This window comes from Desarmillaria tabescens, assembly GCF_030435595.1.
Source record: "Desarmillaria tabescens strain CCBAS 213 chromosome Unknown EV420scaffold_4, whole genome shotgun sequence".
In the NCBI taxonomy this organism is placed as follows: domain Eukaryota; kingdom Fungi; phylum Basidiomycota; class Agaricomycetes; order Agaricales; family Physalacriaceae; genus Desarmillaria; species Desarmillaria tabescens.
In genome coordinates, this window is record NW_026848303.1 from 558,803 (window position 1) to 580,932 (window position 22,130).

Consider the following 22,130-nt stretch of genomic DNA (forward strand, 5'->3'; position numbering starts at 1 on the left):
TCACGACTTCCAAGCTTGGATTCAAAGCTAACTTTTACTTTGCAGTACTCTGTATTGTGGTAACCTAATCATGTGTGATTCATTGAAGGATGATATACAGTATCTGACGTCGAAAGCGAAGATCACACTTTGAAGTACTACAAGTAGAGTACTACGGATGCTTCGAGCTCCGGCGATAGCTTGCTGGAAGAAGCCGGCCTGGGCAAATGAGGCTATATGGAAAGTTGTATCAGTCAGTGTGGCGTTTCAAATTGTCCATTTGGAAGAGGCGGGGGAACGTGTTGTTCGCATATAAATGATGAGTACTTTGTCATGAGCTGGTGACTTTAGCTTGGAAAATAGAACCCATGAGACCTGAAACTAAACTTGATAAGACTCTTGATAGACAGTGATGGCAAATTTACCGGGTTGCACGGTCCTTTCATTTTATTGCATCGTCCAGTTCACAGTCTAGTTGTGGCTCGGCTGTCCGTCCTACTGTGTTAGACTGTCACTAAAGGTCGGCCCGGGAACTGTGAAATTGGAGCCCACGAGCATCTGTGGCTTGAATTTACCTCTAGGTTTTGAGGAAGGCAGCAGATCGTTTAGGACTAGCGAGCTGGTATGGACGATTGGTTGACGCTGTTCGTGGAAAAGGAACGGTCAATTGTGAGATAGGATGAGCGAGATAGTGCGACGTACAACAGTGGACCGACTGGCGAGTTACTAGTCATTGGTGAAGCATAGAAGAGTCTTTGGGAGCCATTCTCAAAAGACAGATGAATAGAGTCCAAATTCGGCGGAAAATTGCAGGCATTAGGCAGCTAGGACCATAGATATCGAACATGACGACGTGTAAAAACACAAAATTCAATTCAGATAAGTGAAATCGGGTTGAAGGCGGTAGAGAGTGTCTGGCAGGAGACGAATTCGGGGAGGCGGAGTCAAGCAGGGACAAACATATATTTGCAATTTACAGGTTGCCCTTCAAACTTCGTACTCGTCAAGCAGACGAATCTTCCAAGAAGGCAGTTTGTAAGACGCTCAGTTAACAGCATGGATATAAACTCATGCCTTATTGATAGCAGCACCAATCTTTCCACTGAGGGAATAATTTCATCAGCGATGCAACTCTCACCACATATGTATTGCCTGGATATCACACTTTACTACGGGGAGCGACCAGCGAATGAGAAAAACAAAGGTAAGGATGGGCATGTTTACTCCGGTATTGGTCCCTTCACAATTTCGTTATAGAGAACCCAGCAATCCCATGACATATAACGCTCGACTAGATCCCATCCCCCGTCATTTTGTCCATTCAATTTCAGGGGAACCCAAAGGGTGATATCAGCCAACAAAAATATTATAGGTTTTCCCATCGCTTACCTCCGAAATACGCCTATCGATTTCCGTCGCCAGCAACTGTGCGAGTCCATGGATCTGGCTAGAAGCAGCCCCGATCCATGAGTCTTCGTTACATTCCTTGATGCTTGCTAGGATGGCTCCACGAATAATACCGTCATCAAAGGCCACCTGCGGTCGGGGGTCTACCAGCATCTTCTCCTTCACCGGTGTAAGATACAAATCAGGCAACTAGCGATGCGAATAGCAATTCTCCATGTTCAGACTATGGTAAACCATATCTTTGCAACATCGTCCACACCGACTGGAAGGTTGCAGAAGTGTGAAGCCACGTTGTTCCTTCGCAAGCCAAGCCATCCACCAAAATTGGGTGGCCTCCCCACATCGCTTGCGGTAATTGAAGAGACGTTGAAGATGGCGTGCACTGATGCCATCAAGCCCCATGATGTCTGATTCCGCCCCATCAAGAGGTACACCAAGAGTATTCCTGGCCGCAACCTCTCCCAACACCTTCTATCCGTTCGCGACCGCCAAAGCAAAGACTCGCAACGGCTGTTCCTTGATGAGAGGGGACGCGATCACGGCCTGGACAAAACGCTCAAAGGCGTGGTCCATACAGTACTTGTCAAGCGCCATCCCTACCGATGAAAACTGTTCGACACCCGTAAGTTCGGGAGTGTCGTATGGATAGCAGAAGAGCAGGATGAATTTAAACGTAGCGCTATCCTCAATCACCTCGAGCACGGGAAGACCATCTTTTTCTTCTGTATGGTGGCTCCCGTCCAGCGCATGTCGGAAGAAAGATGAAGGGGGTCTGAGTGACAAGAATGCTCTATGGACAAAGAAGTCGACGTTATCTGATGTCCGGATCACCAAATCTGCGAGATCGGAGGCATCGTTGAAGGGTGGGTCGGCAATGGTTATGGAAAGCTGTTCGGTGTTATTCATGGTGATGGCAGGTGCCTGCAAAGAGACGAGAAGAGACCTTTTTCAGTGCCTCGTGGCTTAGGCGCTAATGTTGCCGGTCACTGCTACTCAATATCAGGGGTGCCTATAATCGTTCGGATGATACTTTGCACAGACTCTGCCTCATTCACCTGCGAAATTAGTCTGTCCGGTTTCTCGGCGAGCAGCCCGCATATTGGCTTACCTACCTGACGGCCTTCATACGATGGGTTACTGGAGATCTCAGTGGTGACGAAGAAATCGACTTATCAGAGGGGCTGGAAATCGCTAAAGAACATCTTTTACGGAAGGATCCTTTCCAGATCTCTTCCAACTCGACGGAATACCCATACTCTTTCTCCCCACACTTCCAAAGTGTATACCGGACTTCGATACTTCTTATTTGGACGATACATCGTGTCATTTTTACCATTCAATATTCAAGGGAACCTAGTCGATGGGAATATCGGACGGGGGTTTGTGGATGCTAGCGCTTATCACTCACCTCTGAAATTCGTCTGCCGATTTCCTCCGCCACTATCTTTCCGAGAAGGCGAATCTGACTGCCAGCAATGCTGGTCCATTTATCATGCATGCTGCTGTTGCACTCTTTAGTGCTAGCGAAAACGGCTTGATCAATAATATGATCATCTAGAGCGACCTGCGGCTCTAACAGCACCTTTGCATCCACCAGGCGCAAGTAGGTCCCGGTCAACCATGAATGGGCATAGATAGCGCGGCCGTTATTGCGCATCACCTCGTTGAGTCGACGATTGTTGCACCATGGACAGCTATAGCTACGCTGCAGGAACAGAAGACTAGATATCTCTCTAGTAATCCATTGGTGCTGCAGTCCTTTCTCCGGTTGGATCTGAGCGGCCTTTCCGCACCGCGTATGATAATCTAGAAGACGATACAGATGTCAGGCAGTAATGATGTTCAGCTCCTCGACATCTGATATCGCCTCACTGAGAGGCATGGCAAGAGTGTTTCGGGCAGCGGCTTCTCCTATCGCCTTCCATCCGTTGGCGACTGCTAGAGCGAATACCCGCAAGGGTTGCTCGCTAATCACGGATGACGCGAGCACAGCTTGGATGAACCTCTCCATAGCACGTTCCATACAGTACTTTTCCAGAGCCACTCCCACCGCCAGGAATTTCTGGACGCTCTTAAACTCGGGGGCGGCGCATGGATAGCAGAACAGGAGGATGGTTCGGAATGTGTCACTATCCTCCGTTACTTCGAGGACGGGAAGACCGTCTCTCTCCTCTGTGTGCTTATTTCCTCCCTGAAAAACCTGACGAAAGAACGATGATGGGGATCGCAGTGATAGAAGTATGCTGAGGACGAAGAAGTCGACATTATCGGCTGTCCGGATCACGAGATCAACATTATCGGCGGGATCGTTGAAGGGGGCGTCGGTGGTGGTTATGAGGGATGGTTGTATTTCGGTGTCCATTTGCTGGTGATGGTAGGCAGTCAAGAGATGGCGGCTTGTTTCTTCGTGCCTCGTGGGATGCTTATGCCATTGTGACGGATTGACCTGCTGAGTACCAACTTCAGCAATTAGCAGGTCCTGGCTAAGCGCCCACTGTGATAGAACTGGGTAACTGTTCGTCACGGCGTTAAGCTTAGCTCAGGTCTCAGAGTATCGAATTTTCAAAGTCTCAGTTTGTCGATGTAAGGCTAAGCTGTATCTTGCACTACGGTGGTAGCCCAGGAAAAAATGATTCGATTTAAAGGATGATATAGCGGATACCAAGATCGACTTTCAATGAAGTGCGTGTAGTCCTAATGAGGAAGTATTATACATAGCACTAGTGTTGCCGCGACTCAGCTAGACTCGGCTCGGCTAGACTTATGCCGACTTTGGTAATTGTCATGAGCCGAGTCGGCTTGAGTCGGTAATCACTGTGTCGGCTAAGCTAAGTTTCGGCTCAAGTCGGCTTGAGCTCAGACTAATGATCTAAAAAGGAAGTCACTGGGTTAAGACGCACTTTCCAAGGCGAGAGGGCTTGTAAATCCTTTAGAATCAACATCTGGTGATACATAGGAACTCAGCTTGCAGCTATGTAAATATATCTTCAACACAGCTGTAAATTCCAGTCACTTCGCTTTTTTAGGAAGATCTTCGGCTTGACCTCGGCATCTGTAAGGGCATTGATGCTCAAACTTCAGTTCTCCGTTTTATGGTATTAATCAGCATCTTGGATGTGTAGTTGCCTTGATTCATGTTGGAATTTTATAGTACGCCCCACAGGGCATGATTTTATGTGACCTAGGGGACAATAAAAGTCAAGAAAACACACTGGCCAAATTAGGCATCGTCGTCCGGCTAAAGCGACTCAAGCCCGGCTTTAGCCGGCTCCTATATGGGCTTGAGCCTAGAATGAGTCTGAGCCAATAGAGACTCAGGCTCGGCTTATTAAGACTCGGCTCACCGGCTCAAGCGACTTTAAGCCGAGCCGCGGCAACACTACATAGCACGCAGCACAGCCACATGACATGGTCGTTGAGCATCGGTAACACCACCACCACCACCACCTTGGGACCTTGTGCCGGTACCAACACCAACACCTTGTTGGGACCTGGCACAGGTATCACCACCACTATGTTGAAAGTCGCATCTCATCGTATATTACTGGCACAACAAACTTTATAGGGCTGATAGACGTCTGCTTAGGCGCTTGTATATCAAGGTCAGGCGGTGAGCAGCTGGGGGTGTTACAAATTTCCTTTGACGCGATGGGCGAATGAAAAACATGGGTACGCCCGTTTTTATACTTTACCACTGCGCTCCTGACAAGTCTAACCTAGGACATCCTGACAATCTCTTGACATCGATTGCTTGACGAGGTCCCACATCATTTTCGCCACTCGATTTCTACCAGCGAACGGAAATCCTCTCTGAAATACGGATTTCAGCCACCAGTAACTGTACGAGCCCGTGGATCTGGCTAAAGGCAATCTTGATCCACGTATCTATGCAGAATTGCCTGGTGCTTGCGAGGATGGTTCCACGAATAACAATCATCGAACATTGCCTGCGGTGGGGGGAGGGTCTACCAGCATCTTCTCATTCACCGACAAATCAAGCAACCGACAATACGAAAATAATTGTCTGTTCTCTACGCGCACTCCACGATATCCACTAGATTTGGGTTGTTCCCTACATCGCTTGTGGTAATTGAGGAGACGTTGAAGATGGAGGGCACCGATGCCGTCCAGTTCTTTGGCGTCCAATTATTCCTGTCTGCGGTTTCTCTCAGCCCCTTCCATCCGTGACAAAGCAAAGACCCGGAGCGGTCGCTCCTTGTTGGGAGAGACGAGATTACGGTCTGGACGAAACGCTCAAAGGCGTGGTCCATACAGTACTTGTCAAGCGCCATCCCTACCGATGAAAACTGTTCGATGCCCGTAAGTTCGGGAGTGTCGTATGGATAGCAGAGGAGCAGGGTGAATTTGAACGTGGCGCTGTCCTCGATCACCTCGAACACGGGAAAACCATCTTTTTCTTCTGTATGGTGGCTCCCGTCCAGCGCATGTCGGAAGAAAGATGAAGGGGATCTGAGCGACAGAAAGGCTCTATGGACAAAGAAGTCGACGTTATCTGATGTCCGGATTACCAGATCTGCGAGATCAGAGGCATCGTTGAAGGGTGGGTCGGCAATGGTTATGGAAGGCTGTTCGGTGCTATTCATGGTGGTGGCAGGTGCCTGCAAAGGGACGAGAAGGGACCTTTTTCAGTGCCTCGTGGCTTAGGCGCTTATGTTGTCGGGATTTCTGACGCTTCCGAAGTTCTCTCAAGGCATCTTTGCCTACTCGTGCGTTATGTTCATTAATCCTGTTGGAACGCTCCCTCTGATATAGAGAACACCTCGTAGAGCCTAAATCCCGCTCCAAATTCTGTCTTCGTGGAGACATGGACATTATTTCTTCATCTTGGAGCATCTGTTATTTCCTGGGCGAGTTTGATACAGCTATAATCCAGGGGCAGCTGTGTCATCTCATTGCTTAGAACGTCTCGACAACGCCAGTGACTCGACAATATCGGGGAACATTTTCTATAACAACGGGAGAAGGAACTGCATACAGCGATTTCGCTTTCCAGGTGACACTCACTCCGATCCGTAAGCTACCTGAGTGTCTCTGCACCTCATCTTTCCCATTTGATATTCAAAGGAACCTAGGGGGGGTATGAGCGATAGAAGAGAAGACATTGCCGCACTCACTTCAGAAATTCTCCTATCGATTTCTTTCGACAAAAGTTTTGCGAGTGTTTGGATTTTGCGGATAGCTATGCTATCATTTCCACTACTCAAAACGACCGCGTTGATGATATTTTCATCCGTGGCGATTTCCGGATGAGGCGTTTCGCGCAGCTTCTGCGAAACCTTTCGAATGTAATCGAGTGTCCACTGATCGATTAAACGCGTCCTTTCACCATCGGTACCTCTTATTCTCACGGTCCTCTCGTAGTAGCCGTCGTTGAACCTATAAGAATAAGAAGAACTGAGTGATTCAGCGTCTTCTGGTTCCATCCAAAATAATTTTTTCCCGTAGTCGAGATTTGCCCGTGCGGTGTCACTGCACTTCCTGTGGTAGTCTCGCAGGATAACGTATTGCATCGCGGATATGTCATTCAGTTCTTCAATCGCCACATCTTCAGTTAACGGAATGAAAAGCGTGTTCTTTGCAGCCGCCTCGCCCAATTTTCTCCACCCTTTCCGAAACGCCAGGACGAACAGTCGCAAGGCGTGTTCCCTTATGAGGGACGACGCGATCACCGTCTGCTCGAAGCGGCCAATTGCGTAGTCCATACAATACTTCTCAAGCGCAACGCGCACCGCCACAACGTCTTCGACGCTCTTGATCTCAACGGGACGGTCATTAGGGTAGCAGAGAAGGAGGATATATCTGAACGTGGTGCTGTCCTCAACCACACGTAACACAGGAAAACCATCTCTCTCCTCTGTGTGCCGATTGCTCTGTAAAGCGTGACGGAAGAACGACGATGGAGATCGCAGCGATAGCAGCCCGCTGAGGACGAAGAAGTCGACATTATCGGTTGTGCGGATGACTAGATCAACAACATCAGTGGGATCGTTGAAGGGGGCGTCGGCGGTGGTGATGGGTGATGGTTGTACTGCGGTTTCCATTTGCTGGTGATGGTAGGTAGTCAAGAGATGGCGGCTTGCTTCTTCGTGCCTCGTACAATGGGTGCTTATGCTGTTGTGATGGATTGACTTGCCGAGTCCCAATTTTAGCAATCAGCAGGTCCTGGCTAAGCGCCCACTGATGGAAATGCGTAACCGATTCGTCACGACGTTACATAAGCTTAGCTCAAGCCTCAGAGTATAGAATTTTCAAAGTCCAAGTTTGTCGATGTAAGGCTAAGCTGCATTCTGCACTACGGTGGTAGCCCAGGAAATGATCAATCGATTTAAAGGATGATATATCTGATACCAAGATCGACCTTCGATGAAGTGGTCCTAATGAGGAATAGTACGCGGCACAGCCACATGACATCGTTCTAGGCTTCCACCTTATTGGGACCTGGCGCCGGTCACACCACCATGTTGAAAGTCGCATCTCATCGTATGCTGCTAGGACAACAAACTTTATAGGCTGATGGACGTCTGCTTAGGCGCTTGTATATCAAGTCAGGCGGAGAGCAGCTGGGGGTGTTACAGGTTTCCTTTGACGCGATGGGCGTATGGGTACGCCCATTTTTGTACGTTACCACTGCGCTCTTCCCAAGTCTAACCTAGGACAGCCTGACGATCTCTTGACATATATTGCTTGACGACTCGTCCCGCATCATTTTCGCCATTCGATTTCTATCAGCGAACGGAAATCCTCTCTGAAATACGGATTTCAGCCACCAGTAACTGCACGAGCCTGTGCATCTGGTCAGAGGCAACCTCAGTCCATGTATCTATGCAGCATCACCTGGTGCTTGCGAGGATGGTTCCACGAATAACAATCATCGAATGCTGCCTGAGGTCGGAGGGTCTACCAGCATCTTCTCATTCACCGACAAATCAGGCAACCGACAATGCGAAAATAATTGTCTGTTCTCTACGCGCACCCCACCCTGGGCTCACAAATTTTTGTTGCACTGCTGTCACCGGTTTGCAGGACGCAGAGGTCCACGCCCATATTGTTGCTCCGCAAGCCAAGATATCCACTAGATTTGGGTTGTTTCCCTATATCGCTTGTGGTAACTAAGGAGACGTTGAAGATGGAGGGCACCGATGCCGTCCAGCTCTTTGGCGTCCAATTATTCCTGTTTGCGGTCTCTCTCAGCTCCTTCCATCCGTGACAAAGCAAGACCGGCGGCAGTCGCTCCCTGTTGGGAGAGACGAGATTACGGTCGAAACGCTCGAAGGGGTGGTCCATACAGTACTTATCAAGTGCCATGCCTACCACCAACGAGTTATCGACGTCCGTAGTTTTGGGAGTGCTGTATGGATAGTGGAAGGGCGGAAATGAGCCTGAAGCTGACGCTGTCCTCGTTTACCTGGAGGATCGCCTTTTCCGTCTATGGTGACTACATTCCACGCATATCGGAAGAGAGATGAAAATAGAACCATTTAGTGCATGGCGTTGGCGCCTATGTCGCCAGACTTTTTGATACTCCCGAAGAAGTCCTCTGATCCGCGCCTTTGCTTGCCCGTGCGTTCTGTTCTTTATTCACTGAGAAACTTCCCCGCTAATCCAATCTTAGCAGAACACCGTCAATTCAAGGAATTCACGGCTTCTTTCACCATCTCATAACATCCGTTATTCTCTGGCGAACTTGATTACGAGGTGCCCCAGAAACAGCTATTTCATTTCTGTACGGTCCGTCCTCAACAACACCAATGACTCGGCGTCTTCCTTCGCTCTTGGTTGAGAACGTTCTTCCAGAATCTCATTGTTCTGCCTTCACTCCCTTTTTGTTGAAGACAAGATCCGTAGGACCGCGGATTCCTTTCTACATCGGCAAGAAAAGGAACGATATATGTAATTCACCTCCCCAGCGGCACGCTACCGGGTACCTTTGCACCCCATTTCGTCCCTGTGATATCCAAGGGAACCCAGTCGACGGGTACGAGGCATAGCAGAGATGATGCTGCGAGACTCACCCCAGATATTCGTCTATCCATTTCTTTTTCCCAAAACTTTGCAAATGTTTGGGTTTCATTGGCAGCTCTGTCGTTCCAGTGATGGTTCTACATTGCTGCGCGCTGCACAATACCCTCCGAGTGATGAATCTTTCATCCTTGGTAATTTCCTAGTGAGGTGTTTCACGTCAATATTTATTATTCTCGCTTCATACAAGCTTATGCAACGGCCAAAGTACTCAGAAAAGAGATGGAGATCAAGGGAAGGGAGGTCAAGATGGCCAGGGAATCTAATTGATTCGGCGTTTTTCGGATCCATCCAGAACGTCCCCTGCCTATCGATGCTAATTTGTGCGACATCGCTGCACTTTTTGTGATAGTTTCACCTGATGTATTGCATCGCAGGTATATTGTTCACCTCCTCAATTGCCAAGTCTTAATTCAACGGAATGAAAAGTGTGTTCTTCGCACCTGCCTCGCCTCATTTCTCCACCCTTTCTGGAATGTCAGGAAGAACACTCGCAGGGCTCGTTCCCTTACGAGGGGGGAGGCGATCACCGTCTACTCGAAGCGCCCAAATGCGTAGTCCATACTATACTTTTCAAGAATAACACTCACAACAAAAACGTCTTCGGCGCTCTTAATCTCGATGGGACGGTCAAGGATGTATCTGAACGTAGTGCTGACCTCTTCCACAGGTATCACAGGAAGACTCTTGCGCGGGTCACTAGATCAACGCTATCGGACGTCGCGGTGGTTATGAGGGGTTAGTTGTACGTTGATGTCCGACTGCTCGTGGTAGTAAGCAATCAAGTGGTTGCCGCCTTCTTCATGCCTCGTGGAATAGGCGCTTGTGCCATAGTGACTGCTTGGCCGATCGACAGTTTAGGCGCTTAGATAGAAATGCTTAAATATGTACGTTCAGTTTGTTACAGCCTCCTAAGGTTGTATATCACTTACATATTTCAATTCGCGCATGATTTAACGTCGTCTCATGTGCTATTCTGATTGACGCAGGATCCGAGTCGCGAGGGGTGGATATGGAGGAACGCAATCAAAGTCCCCGATACCCACATTCAAAATCTTGTTTATGCAAATTGAAGATCCTGGTTAGCCTCGAATCACAATAACGACCCTTCACAGACGGCGTACTAGTGTCGCCATCGTCGTTTTCTGTCATCCATGTCCGAGTTGCCAGAGGCATGCCAAGATATTCCCATGGAGATCTAAGGTAGGCGGGCCTCGCTGGCCGCTGCGATGAAAGAAGAAATAATCAATCCTATACTTATTAATCGATCACAGACAGATATCCGAGGACACCACATGAAAGGGGACCATATGATACCTATCGCAACCCATGAGATGATGGTTTGAAACACAGACGGTACCATTGGCTGCTTGATGGCGCGCTGGTAAAGGAAGGTGTTTGGACACCCAGAGTAAGTGTGCAGTTCAAGTGGCGGAGAGGAATTGACCTTGACAGCATAAATAGCAGAAGTCACTCGAGCTCGACCGATAGGTTAATGGGTATAGGCATGTCACTTTTTTTTCGAGGATGGAGAAAAATCGAACCATAGACTTCCCAGAATGAATGCGGCTGCTTTCCTGACAACTGCGAAAGGTCGGTACAACATCGGGATCCTATGCCGAATCCTGATCGCAGTTTGATCTGTGTGCTTCAGCATGAGAGAAGTACCTGGGTGAACCGGATTCCGCAGTTCCTGAGCTGCTAACTTCAACCTGGATCCAGCGAATGAAGCCTACCGGTGAGTGCCTCGGCCCAGCTTCGAAACGTCTTCTTGCCATCCGCCATCACCGCCTGAACTTTAAACCGGATACGCGGTCTATTTATTCACGGTCGCGTCCATTGATCCTTTTCGACGCAATCTGAATCACTGGAGCAATGCATCCAAGAAGAAATTAGAAAACTTTGGGGCTCCGGCAATCAATACGATTCAAAAGCTGTCGAAACCGAGCATCCCTGGGTCAAAAAGAAATCAAGTCCCTGAGTGCCTTCATGATACTTACCTCAGAGTATTTTTGGAAGTCTCTGCGGAAGGCGCCACTTTCTGTCAGTGGCTGTTAACCTGTACAAATGCCGTCAAAAACGAGGGTCATCCATCTTTGATGGACACCTGTAAACCTTCCATTTGGGGATCCGCTGCGGTCTTTAGTCACTGGTGTAAATATTCAGTACTGCTTGAAGGGACGAAATTGCATGGGAAAGATAAGCCTCGTCCGTTGATTTAGTGTCGAGAAGTAGAACAGACATGTGGTGAACTCTACGGTACTCAGTGAATGTCGGCTGCCACTTTTGCGCCTTTCCGTGACAACAATGGTGCTTTTGGAGACGTTCAGGCAGTATAATCAAGAAACTCCAACGGAACAGAGTCTCGAGGTTGGACGAATCACAACGGACGCCGACGTGATGCACGGGTCATAGACATTGTGCCGCGCGGTATCGGAATGCCGCTCGGCCCATGGGTATCTGTGTCCACAAGAACGACAGTGCCGCATTAATGAATAGGGAGCACTCAGCAGCTCGTGCAAGGGACTAAATGACGAAGCCTTGTAGAGCCTGTCGAATTGAAACCGCTACAAAGCTCCACTTCCCAGATTCCGAGGACAGGTAAAAAAAAACAAAAGGTCCGTGCTTTGATTTAATTCCCATCCGCTCATACGTGAACATACGTGCCGTTAGCACTCTTAGTAGTGCGGCTAACGAAGCAAAAATAGAGCATTTAGCGAGTACAGAAAGCGTCAATTGAAACGTAAGAAGTTTTGACCTGTTTTTAAAACGGCAAAGCTCCCTTTCCGGTAACTGGCCGCTGGAAACCGCTGGGATAAGCTTCAAGTCTAGAATGTAAGGTCCTTAATGATATCCCTCAGAAGGCCGAATGGACTGAATCTTGACTGGCTCGGGCATGATACATTGCAAAATGGGTCGCGCTGGAGAGGGCCTGAGGTGAAAGTCTTAACAGCATTACCCAGTGGCGCTGATTTTGATGAAGATGAAGAGGATGCCTCTGTTTTCTGATTGGACGAAGAACTTGTTGTTTCTGGCCGAATGCTTTTGATGAAGTTGATAACGCCAGCAGAAACTATCCGGCGACGGTATATCAGTCCCTATGCATCAATAGTCTGGATCAACAGTTTTATCCTGGTATAATGAGCTGGGCGCAAAGCTGAAACCGTAAAACGTCCATAGAGTAGAAAGAAAACAACTTCCCCAAATAGGGTATCGATGATGCTCAGGACCTGAGGTAGAAACCTCATCGTCAACGGGCGTGTGTGTTCTATAAGACTTACTGCAGGATCAGAGCTAATGAATTCCAAGTAAAATTTGAAAAAACTCCTGACCGTGACGATCATATAGCGAAATGGAAGATCTATTTTTATCTTTTGACACATTCAGCCGCCAAGCCAGTCATTCGGAGATGGCCAGAAGTACTATTTTTGGCTTCCTCTAGCTTGAGCTTTTTCAGCCGCTCTTCGGATGTCATTGTTGTACGAAAGAACTCGCCCACGCACTGACCCCAGCTTTTATCTCTCTGAATCTCGGATTCTTTGGCATCTTCCTTGACTTTATATCCCCGACGAACTAATAAGCCGACGGCGGACGCGTGATAAATCACAGAAACACAAAATCCATTAAGCCGATCTTCCTTACATTCGCACAGGCCGCTGTTTTCCAACACTCGGAGGATACGTGGGGAATTATCGCCGAATAATGTTCCAGAATGACCACCTTCGAATAGCCTTCCCCTGAGAAACAAAATCCAAGTTGGGAAAGACCAACTGAGGTACATGCGACTCTAGGTGTACTATTTTTATCTAACCGGTATCATGCTTTGTACCGCTCGGTGTCGGACGGAGATCACAACACCGATATCTTGATTCTCAACGCGACAGTATCAGTCAGTGTACAATGAGCAGCCCGACTGCCTTCTACACCGACTCGGAATCTGAAGCTGAAGGCATGAGGTCTGGCTGTGTTTGATTAGGGCTGCTTAGGCGTCGCTGATTAAGGCTGAATCCGCGTCGGATAACTTCAGAAGACCCTCGTATCCTTTTTTCACGCGATCGTGGCGAGGTACTTACTACCACTCTGGGTTTTGTAGAGCAGGTCGGTTGCTATTTTCGCTGTATTCAATGCGGCAAGGGGATGGGAATTCAGAGACTATAAGATGGAGGTCATACAGCCCTTCAGTCCATAGTTTCATAAACATGCCTTCCCTCTCTCTTGTCCTCTCCGCCTGCGCCCTAACTCTTGCCTACGTCGTATACAAACGTTTTACTCGCATTTCTCTCTCTCATGTGAAAGGGCCTGAGTCCAGCTCATTTCTATATGGTGAGACTTTCCCGCAGTCCTGTTTTCCCTCGTTCATATAACGACCATAGGAAACTTTCCCGAGCTCTTACAATCACAGGCCGGAGAAGTAATGTTCCTCTACTATGTCATTGTTCCCTCGTTGACTCTCTCTCTCTACCCAGAGAGATTTTGAATGGCAGAAGACCTACGGCGACGTTATTCGCATTCACGCACCACTCGGAGTAGGTTAACTTCGAGCCTACTATACAACTGGCTCTCTCACTCGTTTGTCTGTAGGGAGAACGCCTCTTCATCACCGACCCTAAAGCTTTGTCATACATTTATCAGTCTGGTTACAACTTCATCAAGTCGCCTAGCCGAAGTGCTCTATCCCGCATTACTCTTGGTCCCGGACTTCTCAATGTTGAAGGTAAGCCACGCGTTAACTTGTGACTATTCACAAGGCATTGATAACACATACATAGGCGAGCAACATAGGCGCCAGCGAAAGATTATGACACCAGGATTTGGAAGTTCCGAAGCAAAGGCCTTTGTCCCGATATTCTTGTCATACGCCGGCAAGGTACGTCGTCGATGGTTAGAGCCTAGATATGTTCTTATGGGTCCCGTCTTCTGCAGTTGGCAAACAAGTGGAGAGACATGATTTCTATGGACGTATCGGAGACGATCATTGTGGATATTCCTGAATGGACGTCGCGAGCGACCCTTGATGCGATCGGTGAAGGTATGTCTCTTGGTATCATTACTGCTCTTCAAATTCTCATAAGTTTCTGTCGCGAAGCTGCCTTTGATTATCAGTTTGGAGCTCTCGACAACGCAGAGAATGAACTCGCGAACACCTACACCAATCTCGTGTAAGTATATGTCGCCTTGTAATCAGTCGTTCCTTAAGGGGTTTATTTCAGGTTCCACGTTTTCGGTATTCCTAAACCCAAAGATATTCTGGCTTTGAGCATTATGGACATGCTTCCGGATTCGTTTGCTAGGTTTATTGTCAGGAATGCTCCTTCGCCTCGGTTCGAAGTTGGAAGGAGGACTAACAAATTGACAACTCGGGTTGCAAAGCAATTGGTAGCAGAGAAGTATGCGGCTCTGAAAGAGGGTAAAGCGAGTAAAGACCTCATGAGTCTGATGGGTAACAACTTTCTCCTGCTCTATAGGACGCACTTATTCATTCCTCCGCTATAGTCAAAGCCAACGCATCAGGAAATCCCGACATGCGCCTAGAGGAAGATGAACTTCTTGCTCAAATGAAGTATGTATACAGCTTACAGCTTTGCAAAATTTTGTTAACCGTTTTTTCAGCATCATTGTATTTGCCGGGCACGAAACGACATCGAACACACTCTCTTTCGCTCTGCTCGAGCTCGTGGCACACCCCGAGTGCCAGACCAAACTTCGCCAGGAAATCCGAGAGACACAGCGCAAAATGCACGCCGTTGGCAGGGACGAGTTTACCGCTGCTGATTTCGACGCTATGCCATACTTGTCTGCTGTGGTCAAGGTAACTTTTTCATATCGATGGTCTCTTCGATTTATGTTGAATACCGGGACTAGGAAACGCTCCGCATGCACCCAGTCGTGTACAACGTATTCAGAATCGCCACAAAGGATGATGTCCTTCCCCTCCACAAGCCCATTACTACGAAGACTGGGGAGGTGTTGACCGAACTCCCAATCCCGGCGGGTCTGCAGGTCATCAGCTCAATTGCCGGCTATAATAGGTTTGATGTTTTCTTCCTTTTTTACAATTCTAGTACTAACAGGATTTACACAGGAGCAAAGAAGTTTTCGGAGAAGATGCGGATGTCTTCAATCCTGAAAGGTGGTTACACAAGGAAGGGAAGCCCGCGGTGTCTCTTGGTGTTTATGGCAACATGTACGTCATCTACTCCTTCTCCCGGCTTGATTGTATTCATCCAAAATTAGGTTCACCTTCGTTGGCGGACAACGATCCTGCCTCGGTTGGCGTTTCGCGTAAGTGTCGAAGTCTTCCTGTTGTCTACATCAAGCTTGATGGTTTTACTCAGTGTCATGGAGCTGCACTCTTTTATTGTGGAACTTGTCAACTCCTTTGAGTTTTCTCTTACTGATGGCATGGACCCTTCGCGCGTACGACGGGAATCCTGCTTTATCATGATGCCAACGATTGAAGGCGAACAAGAGAAGGGGTCTCAGCTGCACATGAAGGTTCGGGTTGCCCCGTCTGATGAAGATTAAGTAGGGAAATTTCTTTCTAACTACCAATATAATAACGATAGACTAATACTTGCAATAATGTGCAATTTATTTGACTCGAAATCGATAGGGCATTCATGTTACACCGGGTTGCATCAGAATCACACCTTCCGACGATCAGCATCTGAGAAGGGTTGTGTTACTACGTGAGAGACCCGGGCACTATCATATGATAATCTGGTGCAATTCAGCAGGTGGGAGATGCAACTTGTCGTGTTTTGATAGCAACAATGACCAGGAGTAAGTAATCTAACCACTTAGAGTCAAAGGAGTGCGTCAAATCGACGTGAATGAAAGCAAAGAACTTGGAACGGGGTAAAGACATGGGTACGCCTTGGAGCAGGAATCAGGCTATGGGCGCGACATGAAAAATGCCATTCTAGTGGGTGGGAAACCACAAACCGAAGCTTAACGCCATCGTGATCGCGTCTATCAGCTTACCGGTCCGAGAACCGGTAGTGCACGGACCCAAGTTTTCGGCTTCTCTTCAACCATTACATACATTTCGTCGCTCACGTTTACAAGTTGGATGACCCGCAAAATCATCGGGGTACGATGGTATTCGCTTACCAGGTTGTTCTTAACTTCGCTCAGAGGCTCCCTTGCTCGTCCTTTCTTGCTTGAAGCAGCTTCCGTCTCAGTGTGCTCTGCGGGTCTCTAGCTCTTGAAATTCCATTGAATAGCAATCTGCACTTCTCACTCTGTTTTTTTCTAAAGATACAGTACACCCGAGCAGCGTCGTGCTCCCATGGGATCCATCTCGAGTCTCTGAGTGTCAAGGCGATATACTCGAACAGGCGTCCTTGACTATCGTATTTAACAATTGGTGCTTTTACATAGGTACCTTATTTTGCCGAGTTTCGTGGGCTAAACCCCGGCCCAAGCTTCGTAGACCATCTGTCATCTACGAGTTCGATATCTCTGCTATCTGTTCCATTCACTCTTTTCTAAAATGAGGGCTCTGATCTGAGTATGTGTTGCTATGCGCCCATTTATTTACCCGATGCCTGTCTTCTTTGTTCTTACTAATATCTGCTTCGATGAGCCTCCCGAAACACCCTAAACTTCATTGATCATCATCTTGTAATAACGTAGGGTTATGACTAGAAATACTTTGACGTTATTCCACCCGGGTTACCTGCGCCTGGGAATGGTAATGGGGTGAGCAGCTCTAATACAACTCTCTTTCTCTCTCGACATGGAATTTCGTAACAAAGGACGCAAACTGAGTTTCTTACGATAGGAAGCTAGGGTCCTGCCATAAGTGTATTGCGTTAGTTATTCCTTATTCGATTCTTTGCAAAAGCTCTTGCCACTTTTATTCTTCAGCGCTGATGCAGCCAAATTTAGAGGCAACCTTTGATATTTCATCATTTTCTCGCCTTGATCATCAAGTGCGTCCCGCTTTATTCAATCGCATGTTCAGTCACCCACTTATTCCGCACCAGTATTGGTCAGCGTGCGCAGTTCTATCTCGCTGTGAATCCTGGTCGCATTTGCTTTCCATCTCGTTCCATCCACAATGATTGCGTCTTTGGTTCTGTCAGTGCATGTGTCGAGATAGCCAACTGCTGGTCTGTAGTCGGATCAGACCGCCGTTCCCGACTCTCAACGAAGTATACTTTACTCGAAGGAGTTTTGCGGATTCTAGCTTTCATCTGATACTTTCGATTTCATTATTGCACGTTCGACATCTTGTCATAGATGATACTTTTAGAGAAATACCCGGAAAAATCCAAAAAGAAACTAGCTATATGTGTGGTTCAGCACACACTGTGGACCGGCGCGGCCCAGCGTTCAGTGTCAAACTGTACTTGAGGTGCAATTAATTAGGAGGTGCCTGATAATGATAAGAAGGTTTATAGCTCGGATATCAAATTTGGCAGGACCGTGGGAGAAAACGAGCGCCTCGTTTTCCGACTACCACCACGACTGCGGATCGCCCGTACCTTGCCTGTGCCCGCACATAACCCGAAGTATCATCAATATCCTGGAAGGAACACTACTAGCATCCTGAATTGAATATGTACCATGACCGACGCGAGTCATCAATATTATAGGGACGTGTCTCAGGATGTCCTTGACATGAGTAGCTCGTCGTGGTCCCACAAAGAGCACAACTGAGCATAAGAGGCGGCTAATGGTTTCATGAACCCTCTTCCGTGTATAGGAGGCTCAGCCGATCATACATCGGTTATCGCGACCTCCTCAATGTCACGCCAAGAGGTACCCTGAAGAAAACCAGGCTACCGCACACCACCCTTCCCTTTTATTCCCTTTCCTTCCAACCGCCATCCACCACCAACGCAAAGGATGAAGTTCACATCCATTCTCGCTTTTTGCGCTATTGCGTTCACCGCCGTGTCGGCTTCGCCAATTGACACCAATGCTCGCCGCATGGCCGCAGGTCTTCCCCCCTTGAAGCCCCGTAACATGTACGGTACGTCGACCTTTTAATTTTTTTTCTCAAGCGGTGGAAGCTGATGCTTGGATTTTACTATAGCGAGGGAGCCGTTCAACGTTTTCAGCCCCGGCGGACCAGCTCCCGCTAGACCTTCCAGGGGCGCCATGCCGATCTAGACGCCGGAGAAAGAGGAATATTAGTACGTTCTCATCACCTCTGATATTGTCGCCTGATAACCTTATAAGCGTATAGGACAATCCCACCCCCATCATATCGCTACCCATTCACCTAGCCATTTAAACCTTACCACTTTCGTTCTATCCTGTACCCTAAACCCGCACGCTCTTTTATACCACACTCGTTCAACCCTAGAATTTTGGTTTTCATTTCCTTTCTTTCGAATACTCCGAGGATTTTTGATGTTGTACAGGGGTTTTAAATGCGATATTGTCAACCTATGGTCTCCTATGGTCCATGTCAAGACAAATCATGTTACACTTAGTCCTTCCGTTACTCAATATTGTCATTAACACAAGAGAGTGCTCCACGCTCCTCTCCCACCTTGTTGGTTCCATCATCCAACGCTTCTCGGATAAGATCTTCGTCCTTGCCACCGTAAATGACTCGTCTTAACCTCTATTTCTAATCAGCACTTTCTTGATATCCGCATCAGTCACGCACAAATTCACCATTATCAAGACATTCCCAGATCGATAGAACTTTCGCCACGGCTCTTCAAGCGCCGGTTCTGTCAACATGTTGATCGATGGCTAATTCTGTTATCTTGTATGCCCCCTTTCTTGTACGTACCGAAACGACGATTGCATCGCTGGCCTATCGCCACGGCACGGTGATCTGCCTCCCTCACCTCAGCTGAAGCACTGACCACATTTTCTTGATATAGATTTTGTTCGTATCCATGGGCCATCCCTACGTTATACAATCTCCTTCTGAGTCAGACGTTTTCCATGACTGTCACACGCTCTGTTCGATAACTATTACATCAGGGTACTCTCTCTGGTTGGGCCTCAGGTTCCAAATCATCGTCCTCCGTGACACTTAGCGCCGTATCTCCCCGGAAACGCGTCTGGGTGTTCGCGCGCTCATCTTGGCTCTCAAGCTGAGCTTCGAGGTCATCATCGATTACGAAACTTCCCTGAGAGCTTGTCGGGATCTGATTCCCTCCAAAGCGAAGGGAAGACATCATGCTTCCCTCCCAGGTGTCATCTGGGCGAGCGTGTCCCGCTGCAACTCGCCCAACGATAAGCGTAGGTGCAATTCCCTAGTATGTATGGCGCATATTAGATGGCGAAACAAGGGAAGAATATCAGCTTACCCGTGCAACCGTGGCTACAGAATCAAGATAACATGCCCCCCAATCGTTGTGAGCGAATAAAGCCACGTATAGGATCAAAGCGACGGAATAAAAGGTTGAAGATTCAACTAAGATTTCGATAGTGCGGCGGTAAGCTCCGAGGTTGCCACTGACGGACAGGATACGGTAGACGATGCCTAGTGTGCACCATGCTGTGGTAACGAGAGAGAACGATGCATAAAGCACTCGGTAGAGTAGGTGAAGAGTGTTTCCGTCAGTGAACACCATGTACATGTCGATGCTTTTGAACACTGGGCCTGGGGTAAGTTCTTGATAAGAGAATCCGGAAGCAACAGAATGCCCACCGATACCAGAGACTAAACAAAGAGTAGGAAAGAGAATGATGAACTTATGCCGGCTCCAGATCACCCAACAACGCCAGATCTAGGGGCTACTAGTAAGCAGTGAATGGAGGTAGGATTCTCGGACTCGGCAGAGTCTACGCACCGTGACAGAATCTGCAAGGATGGTACAGAGGATTCCTGTGATTCCTATGCTCAAAACTGATTTATCGTTGGTACCGATGCTGAGCTTGAGATACACAGTCCAAAAGTTTTGTCCATTAGTCACGGTGATGAATGCGGAGTGCGCAAATGACCAGCCGAAAGCAAACCCAATAGAAGTCATGGTGTAGAGGAGAATGATGGCGATGGTCATAACGTTTCCGGTAGGTCGAGATTTGTTCGTATCTGTGGGAGTTGCTTCAGCTCAGAAGGTGAATGGGAGACATGGTCGACTCACAGATGGTCCACAGGGTAACAGCAAGAACACCAGTGTATATGCCTGGTGGACATGAGCATTCAAATTTGGTTCAAACTTCAGCATGCATACCATGTAATAGAAATTCAAATATGATAGAATTTAACGCGGTGTCAAGAGCTTGAAAGATGAAATTTATCTCATCGTCGGTGAGTTCCTCTGGTATATCGGTCTGAGAGGTCATGTAGATTAGAACTTGGCAAAGGTTGTTTTCGAAGGAAGGTACACACCTTATTATACTGGTGCATCGAGAATTTTCATCAGTGCCATCGAATCCTCGCCGGTGTCATGTCGATGATTCTAAAAAGGTTATGCAGTTCGATTGTCAACTGAGTGCGTAATGATGAAGAGTGTAGTCTGCGACGACGATCAAGAAAACACGGTACGAGTGCTGCCCGGTCGAGATGATCGACGATTGGCAAAAGCCTAAATAAGTCCATCCATCTCCAAGAGCGAATCTGTCGCAGTAGGTTGGGCGAACGATTATCAGGTGGCATAAGTATTGAGGTAGTTTTGACCAGCGATGACATATCACCATATGGTCGTACATCGATGCTTCAATTCGAATCGGAAGTCATCTCAACCAATCTTTTCATCATCAAAAAATCCCTATTACATTGTAACGTCGGCAACGGCGAAACAGACAAAGTGCTACCATAGTCGTGCATACTATAAAAAGAATCAGGAACTTCGGTTCCACTGAGCGATGAACATGTGCACCTCAACCATCTCGGTGTCTTGAAGCCAGACATTCGTCAGACCCTAATCGATGCTATATGTACGGTAACCACCGCAAGCCAAAAAGCCTTTTAGTAAGTCTCCATGATCGATCCGTTTTGTTGTGGCTGATCGTTTGACAAACGGGGCTTCAGAATTTGGTAAAAACTACAAACGACTGGTGCTTCGACAAGGGGTTGTGGCGGGACGCATCAGAATTAGCCTTGCTCGCCGTCTAGCTCAGGACAAAAATGGGACCCGGGATCGATGGTGGTGACGAGAAGGTCATTGGTGGTAGATCATATCATGTTTATCAGCGACATCGAGTTTGGGCTATGGAAAAGGTGAGCAAGTGACTGAATGCAAACAAGGGACAAGACCTTACCACTTCCACCGCCCCTCCGGCGCAGTATCCTTTCTAATCCCCCGCTCTGACACCTGTGCGTGCTCGCCAGACGAAGATACATCATCTCACTGCAAAAACATGTCCTAGATGCTGGTAACGATGCTCCTGAGGTGGTGGTGGCGGGGATGCAAAATTGTTGGGTTTTGTGTGGTGCCGTTTGAGGGAGAGAGGACACATTGATCAGCGAGATCGAAATCGAGCTGTGGAGACGGTCAGTGCTCCTGGATCCGAGCAAGGAACGAGGAGACTTACTGTATTATTTCCACGCCTACGCCTCCCCGTTCCAATATTCATACTCCTGGGCTTGCTCGCCGGATGAAGATACGTCGTCTCAGAGAAGAACGGGTTCTTGATGTTGCAGAAAGCTTGCTCTTTAGTCGATGCTGGTGGAAGCGCTAAATTGCACGTTTTGGGTGCTCTTCGATGCGCAAAGTCGGAGTGGGATTGATATCGGGGCACATAGCTGTGGAGAAGGTCAGTGCCCTTGAATGTGAACGAGG

The 22,130-nt window shown here is 48.0% G+C and overlaps 6 protein-coding genes across 6 annotated transcripts; 1 reads left to right on the plus strand and 5 right to left on the minus strand.

Annotated features, from left to right (window-relative positions):
• Positions 1 to 1,718: 1,718 nt before the first annotated feature.
• Positions 1,719 to 2,532, minus strand: EV420DRAFT_806433 (uncharacterized protein). The gene is made up of 2 exons (XM_060483536.1): positions 2,499 to 2,532; positions 1,719 to 2,441 (listed from the first exon to the last, which is right to left on the minus strand). The coding sequence occupies exon 2, from the start codon at positions 2,290 to 2,292 to the stop codon at positions 1,858 to 1,860; it is 435 nt and encodes a 144-aa protein (XP_060336839.1). The 5' UTR covers positions 2,293 to 2,441; positions 2,499 to 2,532; the 3' UTR covers positions 1,719 to 1,857.
• On the minus strand, positions 2,272 to 4,450 carry EV420DRAFT_1743891 (uncharacterized protein; the record flags this gene model as incomplete). The annotated part of the gene is made up of 5 exons (XM_060480086.1): positions 2,272 to 2,739; positions 2,795 to 3,192; positions 3,259 to 3,891; positions 4,287 to 4,357; positions 4,431 to 4,450. The coding sequence occupies 5 exons, from the start codon at positions 4,448 to 4,450 to the stop codon at positions 2,716 to 2,718; spliced, it is 1,146 nt and encodes a 381-aa protein (XP_060336840.1). The 3' UTR covers positions 2,272 to 2,715.
• A 618-nt stretch (positions 4,451 to 5,068) lies between these two features.
• Positions 5,069 to 6,217, minus strand: EV420DRAFT_806493 (uncharacterized protein). Its single transcript, XM_060483538.1, has one exon. The coding sequence runs from the start codon at positions 5,988 to 5,990 to the stop codon at positions 5,418 to 5,420; it is 573 nt and encodes a 190-aa protein (XP_060336841.1). The 5' UTR covers positions 5,991 to 6,217; the 3' UTR covers positions 5,069 to 5,417.
• Positions 6,169 to 7,540, minus strand: EV420DRAFT_806458 (uncharacterized protein). The gene is made up of 2 exons (XM_060483537.1): positions 6,522 to 7,540; positions 6,169 to 6,475 (listed from the first exon to the last, which is right to left on the minus strand). Exons 1-2 carry the CDS (start codon positions 7,446 to 7,448, stop codon positions 6,446 to 6,448), a joined length of 957 nt encoding a protein of 318 aa, XP_060336842.1. The 5' UTR covers positions 7,449 to 7,540; the 3' UTR covers positions 6,169 to 6,445.
• A 5,704-nt stretch (positions 7,541 to 13,244) lies between these two features.
• Positions 13,245 to 16,087, plus strand: EV420DRAFT_1509350 (cytochrome P450). Its single transcript, XM_060471465.1, has 14 exons — positions 13,245 to 13,749; positions 13,800 to 13,837; positions 13,893 to 13,952; positions 14,008 to 14,140; positions 14,196 to 14,293; positions 14,350 to 14,455; positions 14,513 to 14,585; positions 14,637 to 14,866; positions 14,920 to 14,986; positions 15,037 to 15,235; positions 15,289 to 15,455; positions 15,509 to 15,610; positions 15,661 to 15,708; positions 15,762 to 16,087. The coding sequence occupies exons 1-14, from the start codon at positions 13,551 to 13,553 to the stop codon at positions 15,949 to 15,951; spliced, it is 1,710 nt and encodes a 569-aa protein (XP_060336843.1). The 5' UTR covers positions 13,245 to 13,550; the 3' UTR covers positions 15,952 to 16,087.
• A 3,094-nt stretch (positions 16,088 to 19,181) lies between these two features.
• On the minus strand, positions 19,182 to 20,892 carry EV420DRAFT_806843 (uncharacterized protein). Its single transcript, XM_060483539.1, has 7 exons — positions 20,738 to 20,892; positions 20,580 to 20,679; positions 20,490 to 20,531; positions 20,196 to 20,437; positions 20,054 to 20,132; positions 19,710 to 19,999; positions 19,182 to 19,655 (listed from the first exon to the last, which is right to left on the minus strand). Exons 1-7 carry the CDS (start codon positions 20,753 to 20,755, stop codon positions 19,377 to 19,379), a joined length of 1,050 nt encoding a protein of 349 aa, XP_060336844.1. The 5' UTR covers positions 20,756 to 20,892; the 3' UTR covers positions 19,182 to 19,376.
• Between the last annotated feature and the right edge of the window lie 1,238 nt (positions 20,893 to 22,130).

What these genes read in the sequence shown, in the direction of transcription:
- EV420DRAFT_806433 (XM_060483536.1), bottom strand. Translation starts at nt 2,292, where the DNA reads ATGAATAACACCGAACAGCTTTCCATAACCATTGCCGACCCACCCTTC.
- EV420DRAFT_806493 (XM_060483538.1), bottom strand. Translation starts at nt 5,990, where the DNA reads ATGAATAGCACCGAACAGCCTTCCATAACCATTGCCGACCCACCCTTC.
- EV420DRAFT_806458 (XM_060483537.1), bottom strand. Translation starts at nt 7,448, where the DNA reads ATGGAAACCGCAGTACAACCATCACCCATCACCACCGCCGACGCCCCC. An exon ending in TCGATAGGAGAATTTCTGAA is followed by an intron (nt 6,476 to 6,521) that starts GTGAGTGCGGCA and finishes TACCCCCCCTAG; the next exon opens with GTTCCTTTGAATATCAAATG.
- EV420DRAFT_1509350 (XM_060471465.1), top strand. Translation starts at nt 13,551, where the DNA reads ATGCGGCAAGGGGATGGGAATTCAGAGACTATAAGATGGAGGTCATAC. An exon ending in CTTGGTGTTTATGGCAACAT is followed by an intron (nt 15,611 to 15,660) that starts GTACGTCATCTA and finishes ATCCAAAATTAG; the next exon opens with GTTCACCTTCGTTGGCGGAC. An exon ending in TGCCTCGGTTGGCGTTTCGC is followed by an intron (nt 15,709 to 15,761) that starts GTAAGTGTCGAA and finishes GGTTTTACTCAG; the next exon opens with TGTCATGGAGCTGCACTCTT.
- EV420DRAFT_806843 (XM_060483539.1), bottom strand. An exon ending in TGTTACCCTGTGGACCATCT is followed by an intron (nt 20,438 to 20,489) that starts GTGAGTCGACCA and finishes CAACTCCCACAG; the next exon opens with ATACGAACAAATCTCGACCT. An exon ending in TTGTTTAGTCTCTGGTATCG is followed by an intron (nt 20,000 to 20,053) that starts GTGGGCATTCTG and finishes CCCCAGGCCCAG; the next exon opens with TGTTCAAAAGCATCGACATG.